Source organism: Hesperophylax consimilis, chromosome 16, assembly GCF_061612785.1.
Source record: "Hesperophylax consimilis isolate HC1 chromosome 16, BYU_Hcon_1.0, whole genome shotgun sequence".
Taxonomy (NCBI): domain Eukaryota; kingdom Metazoa; phylum Arthropoda; class Insecta; order Trichoptera; family Limnephilidae; genus Hesperophylax; species Hesperophylax consimilis.
In genome coordinates this window covers 5,617,186-5,625,626 of record NC_142851.1, presented here as the reverse complement: position 1 = coordinate 5,625,626, position 8,441 = coordinate 5,617,186, and the positions used below count along the sequence as shown (strand labels likewise).

At 38.3% G+C, this 8,441-nt stretch overlaps 1 protein-coding gene across 1 annotated transcript; it reads left to right on the top strand.

The window, feature by feature from the left end:
* Nucleotides 1–657: 657 nt before the first annotated feature.
* LOC149416588 (uncharacterized) lies at nucleotides 658–6,082 on the top strand. The gene has a single exon (XM_089641412.1). The coding sequence runs from the start codon at nucleotides 1,359–1,361 to the stop codon at nucleotides 2,190–2,192; it is 834 nt and encodes a 277-aa protein (XP_089497538.1). The 5' UTR covers nucleotides 658–1,358; the 3' UTR covers nucleotides 2,193–6,082.
* Nucleotides 6,083–8,441: the final 2,359 nt, after the last annotated feature.

The window sequence follows — 8,441 nt, the reverse complement described above, 5'->3', positions numbered from 1 at the left end:
ACTATTTTGCGTCAAACAGACGTCACACACACTGTACATACATCATAAATTGCACATCGGTACTTACACGAAAGTTATTTCAAAACAATAAACTTCCGTCGTCATTATCATTACGATCGTTATATTACGCTACCTTGATGTGTATAACATATCTTTGTATTATATCATGCGAGAAAATAGGTTATTCGTTAACCGATTCTCTGCTGCGGAACAAGATAATTCATAGTTAAAAATATTTCACATGACGGTAATAGTAGGCAATTTAACGTACCTACCCAGAACGCTATCAGCGCCATGCTGAAAAATGAAGAAAAAAAATGGCCGAAGGAAAAGGGGAAGTAAATTGAGCGAGACGGACGCCGACTTTGGCGAGAGGGATGCAAAATACAGCTGACACATCCCGCAAACGCGTAAGAGGGAGATACAAACAAGAGACGAGACATATCCCTGGCCGTTGAAACTAAACACCCATCGAGTGTTTTTGGAACATCATCAAAAAGTTGAATTATTTTCATTGTGGATATGTGTGGTTTCAGGGGATTTTCCAGGATGGGGTGCAATTTTTCTCGCTGTGTCTGCAGTTAGTAGTAGCGTCCAGGCGACGAGCAGGGGGCTGGTCGCGGGGCGCCATCGGATTTTCCGCAGTCGGAGAGAGACCGCGAACAGAGTTGGTTGTGTCATAACAGTGAAATATTCGCAGCTCGTGTGTACTATATACCGTGGATTGAGGTGTGTATCTGAATCAGCTGATCGGCATACATGCGGGAGGTGACGTTGGGCTACATACGCTACAGTCAGCCGTCTACCAGAGCCGTCAATACACTCTCGACCGCCGTGCAGCGAGGTCTGTCCTAGTAGATTATCGTCTTTGTTATTACCCAGTTCACGTTACAATACAACACGGTGGCTTCTCAATTCGGATTATTGTGAAGTGCATTTCATTTGGGATTTAAGTGTTTTACTCGAGTGCCTACCGCTTTTAGGAATATAAGCGTCGACCGAAGTGAGAATTTAACCGAAGTGCCATAAAGTTAACAAAAATATAATTCAGTGTTTACATTCTGCTGAATTGAAGATTCGTACAGTTGTGGTGAAGATTGATCTATATTCGGTGCGGAGATCAAACAGTTCAGAGATCAAAAGACGCGTGTCGCAATACAGTGTGTCGGGGTTTCCATGGTGACAGCCAACCCTCGGATTTGTGCAGCGTGAGAGCTTTAGTTGGATAAGGAATAGGGCACACTGTGCTCAGTGCCCGCAGTGAAGTACAGTGTGTAGTGAACCACTAATAATAGTGAGTTTATGTAATAACAGTGTCTCGAGGCGTTCGTAAAATCCTATGAGTGCGTCCTTGTGAGATGGCCATGGCCCTGGCCGCAGAATGTTACATGCCCCAGCTGGGCTGCGAAGCGTTGTACCCTGGCGCGGGGGCTCGCCTGCCGCACCACACCCCTCCCCCACACCACCTGCCGACTCCCCCTGCGCCAAAGGATTACTCCCTGCCCCTGCACGTGGACTGCAGCGTGGAGTACGAGCTCCCGGACTGCGCCAAGCCGCCCCAGGGGGTGAAGATTGAGCCCCTCCTCATGATCCACCCTGCGCACTTCCGCAGGCTGGACAGCTTGCGGCGGTGTCCCTTCGTGAACAACCTCCCCGTGGCCTCTGGCGGAGGCGGGGGGCGCGCGGCTTACGAGCTGCCGCCCCACGGCGCCCCCATGCCGCCGGCTAAGCCCGCCCGCCCCCGCGCCTCCGCCAAGGTGAAGGAGTCCCCCGGCCTGCAGCAGCAGGAGGTGAAGCGCTGGACGCACGTGGCCAAGAACCACTGCTGCAAGGGCGTGGTGCAGTACGGCCAGGCCGGCTACAGATTGCCCGAGGCCCCGGACCCCTACTGGGGTGCTTGCGGAGGCCCCGCGGCCCTGGCGCCGCTGGAGCCCTACGCGCCTAAGGAGGGCGACACCCTGGAGAACAGTTTTGGCAAGTGTCCTCAGCAGAAATACCGGTCTGCCCGGCAAAAGACTCACCCATATGTGATTGACTCTAGTGTATTAGCCGGCGGCCATATGGCGTTAGCTCAAAACTGTGATAAAACTTTCGAAATGTTACAGGGTAATCGGTTAATTTCTCCGTTTCACGCCAAAATGTTTAGCGGTGAAAGCGTCTATCAAAATTATCCAATTGTGATGTATAAATAGTATCTTATTGAATAGACAATAATTGTGGCGCTCGTATCGCGATGGTTGCCAGCGGCTAGCAGGATGTACGCTAATAGGTTTCCGCAGCCCGCAGACCATCAGAGTGGTGCAGACACCACACCGCACACTAGACTTCTTCTAGTAGACTCGACTGATGCAAGGAAAAGATCTCACCAAGCGGATGTTGCTAATTACCTCTCCTCTCCAGTCTCTTGTGCTAATCGCGCGTTACTCTCGCTTTACGCTTTACTGTAAATCCATTCATTAGTCTGAACTAAAATACGACTTGCCTTTTAGTAAAACGATAGAACATTGAACCATTCCCTGTTCCCAGCCGCGGTTGGGTATTTTATCGGAGTAGCGTTTTGTCGACAGAAAATCTAAATCTCTAAACTCTAATGAACCTTTATTATCTGAACTCCAAAAAAGCAATTAAAGTTTTGATATCATTAGTTTTATGTACGTCACGATTCGTGCCAAACGTTTTATTGCAGTCATTAAATTTGTCTACAGGGTATAAGAAACATTATTTTAACGCTAGAAGGTTCCTGCCTTCGGTTTAGTTTGTTTGCCAAATTTTGTGACATCGTTATGTACAAGTTGTTTGCGCTACATTTTGAGTATCGATGATTATTATTTAAATTGTCGGTTGATGTTAATTTTATAGTTTCATCGTTAAAACCTGTACAGTTTCTGAGCCAATCGATCGTAACGAAATTGTTTTCTTTTATTTTAAGTCATTTGTCAATTTGACAAATTGCCAATAAGAATTTAATCGTGTAGTGAAAAGAGACTTGTCTGCCTCGGGCAGATACGGGATTCGATCTCCTGGCTTCGAGACAAATCGTGCAATCAATTCATCTATCGAGCATATAATAATAATTTGATCGATAGATTGATAAGCACCATTTGGGCACAAATCACGTCTTTTGTATCAGATCCAGATAAACAGTTATATACCCACGTAAAAGGTTCGCTCTTACCCTGCATCATTTCATAAATCTCCTACTTTGAAGTTGAATTAGGTATAATCTCTTCAAGAATTATCTCTGTTTTGTGTTGTTGAAATTCCGTCCGCTTGCTCCACGATTAATATAATTTGAAATCTAGCCCTGAGATAGCATTGCATTCTCCGGAGCCGCGGCCCATTATATTTCTGAGATATGATCTCTTCTGTTTGAAGAAATAACCACAGCCTACAATCAGAATGACTTTGATGTTCAGTGGGTAGGTGAATAATGACTTCTTCATACATTCAATTTTCATCTCGTTCTTGAAATCACATCGTTCCATAAAAACAATGATTCATACATGGCATGGCTAATGTGTTCATATTCGTAGTTATTATTTATAATAAATTATAAATTTGGTCATGTTCGTTCTTTAATTTCGTTGATTATTATAATATTAATAATGTTGGGCCGTTAGTCAAAACAGAATTTCTGATCAATTCAATGAATCACTACGCCACTTTTTAAAAGCAAACTCAATTCTGGTGAACGTGTGTGAAAAACTAAACACCATTATTGTTCCTAACTTGTTATTAATCATGATTTAATGTTGTTAAAGTGTAATTTAATGTTAAATCGACAATGATTCAACTCTATTGCAAATCAACAACACTTGCTCGAAGCTCTTATTGAAATAGGTTTATTTTTATGAATAATATTAACGTGGGATAAAACAAAATTAATGAAAGGAAGTTGTCGACATTGTATTTTACAAAGGCAAACTCGTTGCTTTCCGGAAGAATGATTGCTAGTTAAAGTTAAGAGTGAAAAGTAATTTCGTCAACGACATACCCATTTAAACGTCGCATTCCCAAAGGCACTAATTTTAGTTTAAAGTACCTCGCGGAATGTCGGCTCTTATTTAAGTTGGCTTCTCGCCGATAGCGTACCATCACGTTCTGAATAAACGTAGTCTTTCTGTAAGAAAGGCCATTCTTATTTTATTATTCGTTACGTTAAACATAGGATCCATTCTTTGAATATAAAACTTTTCGCTGTATTGACTCCGTTGTCCTGCTCTTTGTATTTTGTGTTCACATGTATTTTAGAAAACTTTCTGTTTTGGGATAGTTGTGCCTTTCTATTTATAAGTTGTGCGAATTCCGTGTGTTCGCTCGTAACTGAGAATCTCAAGTATGGATATTATATGATACGGCGGATAGGAATATCTCAAGATGTTTGGCGTAGTTTGTTTAATGATAGGATCAGTATATTTGTGTAATCGTCGATCGTCCGATAAGTTCCATCTAGTATCTATCTATTTCCATCTACTATTCCCTGTGGCCTTACAGCTTACAGCTCTACCAGGAGACCAGAAGCAAAAACGGAATGCTCGTACGAGTAGTTAAGTCCGACGCAGCGTGCGACCTTTGCTGGCGACATTGCTGAAGATTTATGGAGTCTCCTGGTTCGCTTTGAAATGCCTTATTTTTAGCATGCAGTTCGGGTATGCCTTTCTTCCCTCGCTCCATTGTCACCGTCATGGTTGGGGATATTTTTTGCCGCTGACACTGTATCGCGAGAGAACGGGGAACGAGAGAACAGAAGAGTCGGTATAATTGTGCCGCTTGCTTTTGCGATACGTTTTGTGAGATCTTTTGCGTGCGCATGAATTATTCAATAGAAATGGTTAACCTCCTCTCATGTTCGTCTCCATGATGCTTTACATATACTGAGACGTGTTCTAATTATTTATTAATGTCGTGCGTCGCTACTATCGAGGCGAAATCTCGGCCACTCCCCCTGAGATATGACTGCTTGACTCGTTCACTTTAGAATTTTATTTTTTGAATACATTGTAAATATGCTAAATTATCCAGTATATATATATATAACTTTATATAAATAGGATGAATGAGTCCCTCAGAGTTCGCTGTAAAACCTCTGTTTGAACATTCCACTGTGTATATATTGTGGCATGGTGAGTCCAACAGAGACGCCCGCAGCCCAGAACCCAGAACCCAGAACCCAGTAGTCCCAATACGCCGTGGTCTCTGTGCTGGCGCTGTATGAAGGGTGTCGAGAACTGAATGTTTGGGTTCTTTAGAAAACCGAGGTTTTTCGGAGTTTTCGCCAAAATTTGGATTACGGCAACGACAAAGTCACTATATTTTCCTTGTTGTATACGTTTTGTAACTATTGTTTGTATAGTTACATATTTATTTGTATAATTATATTTAAAGAAAAAACAATGTTTTGTAGTAAAAATATTACTCATTTCGATATATGAAACCTTTGTAGTGCGATGCTAAAGTGACTATGTATGTATTTATTGTTATTTGGTATGAAAGAATGAATAGACGAATTGTAGAGAGTTTTAAGTTAACTGATAAAGATATGATACTGATATAATGATGTGACCCGTAATCTGTAATCGACGTTATAAGATTTAGTCAGTATTATTGCCAAATGTTATTTATTAAGTAAATAGTTCGCTTTGGAAACAAAAAAATACTACAAAACACAAAATAAATATTCCATTATGATAATTGCTAAATGATGTAAAAAATAACAATATATTTTGTTGTCATACTGTAGCTGGAGTTGGTGTATAAACTAGATTATTATTTTATTCTCATTGTGATAATTGTTTTTTAGTTTAATTATAGTTTTGTAAATATGTTTTATATCTCGTTTTGTTCGGTTTCCTATAAATTAGAGGCAGGTGGATAGTTATTAGCCATTTTAGCAGCACTGCAAAGGTACCTACCTATGTGAATGTAGAATATAACGTACAACAAATATATAACTACATTTGAACTGGAACACTAGAATATTCATTACGCTTATTGTTGACCTACAGTTGTTGTATGCGAATATATTGTATTAAATGTTTGCGAGTATTGCCAAATACATACCAAAAATTATTATTATATGGAATACCTTGTTTTATTTTACGGTTCTCTTTCAACACATTTCTACCATTGTCGTTCTGGCAATTACACAAAGGATAGCAACTGCTGCCAATCTTACGTTGCTTTATACACATCTACCTTAATTAATCATGATCTTAAACCCGTTAATTATTAGGAAACATCATATGAATTTTTAACGGGTTAAATCATTATGTTGGCTGCCTGCTTTTTGTAAGATACAGCATTGTAACACGTGATCTGGGCTTGGTAGACATTAAGTGAAAATGTACAATTTTTACATTGGTAATAATAATAATTGGATAATTTGTGTAGCGCCGTTTTTTGTGAAAAATCACCTCATAGGCGCTGTACTATTTATTAATCTTTAAAAACATATGCAGAAATACATTCTTACCTGACAGGTCACTTCAGATAAACACATGTTTATTTACAAACATATGCAGAAAAACATACTCACCTGGCAGGTCACTTCAGATAAACACAGTTTATTAAAACAAGTTTACGACTTTGCACGCAGAGGACACTATGGTAAAAACACTGGATATTACATGATTTAAAATTTTTTTATTTTACACTCTATTACTATTGACCATTTGTTAGAAGATTAGTGGCAAAAGTTTAGTTGATATTTATATTTTAAATACTGGAGAATTTAAAACTCTTGAGGACTGTAGATTTTTAATGAAACGTCCTTAAAAATGATGATATCAACAAGGTCCTAAAACAGAAGAGAAAAAAATCAATTTATTACGAAGAAAACACAGATTAGGATGATAAAATTAATGAAGTGGATTACTAAACACTAACAAGTTGAAGCTAAACAAGTTATAGCTATCCGACCTGTCCGAATACTAAATTAGTTTATAATAAGAATGAATTTGATTGTGTGACAAGGGGGGAATTGAAAAATTTTTAAAAACACAAACAAATAACACAAACAAACTAAAATACAAATTATTTTCGAAACTTCGAGAAGTGTCAAAAATAATTTAACCGGTATAAAACTGGTTTCTTTTATACACCATTATTATATTTTATGAAATGACATGGATAATATTTAAATAGTCAATTGATCGATATTCCGGTGGGCGGGTGGGTGGGTAGGTCGCTCGACCAGGAGTCAGATTGATTAAGTTCAAATCTCACTGCGGGTACGGAGTCCCATCTCAGAAAAAGTTTTTTTCTGTGAAAAATGTTTTACTAACACATTACTCACATATATAATTCTTTGAATAAAAAAAGTTTTCGTATGCCGACTGTTCACTACAGTTTCATAATTAGAACTTATATATTACGCTTTTCCACAATTTCGTGTATAAACATGATGACCTTGACTTCAAGGTTGTTTAATTTTTTTAGACAAGTGCATATTTTATAGCCAAATGGCTTAATCTGGAAACGACACAGCAAGCTGAAAGTAGTTGTGTTTACTTGAAATATCATGATGGCAGAGTTCGGGGGTTTTGCTGCTTCATACAAACAGATTCGTACCTATATATTGCTAATTTATTAAGAATCTCTTAAAATTATTCGTAATCCGATTGAAAACGGGATTGCAGGTCCTTAACCAATAAATTGATAGGTTGCCCAGTAAACTTTAAACAAAATACTAACGTATTGTCACGATGTTGGAACTCGTGTTCATAAAAATCGCAATATTTCCGCATTTCATTATTCTATATTATCAAGGCAAATGTAGGTGCATGAACAGGTGTTTCGATATGTTAGGAATATACGAAAAGTTTATCAGGCCTGCAATCCCGTTTTCAACCGGATTACCAATAATTAGAAGAGATTTAAAAATATATAACAAAACTCATTTTCTCCATGCTTCTCTACAGCCACCTATTATTTAATTATTTTACTGTAATAACAAAACTAGCATTTAAAACGATTCTAAACAAATTAATAATAATATAATATCACAGCAAGAAAGCTTAAAACAAAATGAACAACTGTATTTTAAATCACCTTTAAAAATAAATGGTCTCACAATTCAAAACAATTAATTATTCTAAATTTGAAATGTATTGACAACGAACTGCGTGAATCGAGAACGAGAATAAAATTTGCACACTGGTACTATGAAATAATATTATTTAAACGACAAACAGACCAGGTACTTTAGGTACTAACAGACCAGCCTCGTTATGCAAATTTGATTTGAAATTCTACCATTTATAATTTAATAGTTATTATTATTGTTTAACCAATACAAGTATTATGCAAAATTTATTGAGCTATGAAAAGAAGTAAGGATAACAATTATTATTGCTACAACGAGTATTTCCAAATGATTAGTGTTTAGCATTTACATTTGAAATCATTACCACGATACGAAATCCAATCGAATACAACTGACA

Excerpts from the sequence above, each read along its gene's own strand:
- LOC149416588 (XM_089641412.1), top strand. The coding sequence starts at position 1,359 with ATGGCCATGGCCCTGGCCGCAGAATGTTACATGCCCCAGCTGGGCTGC.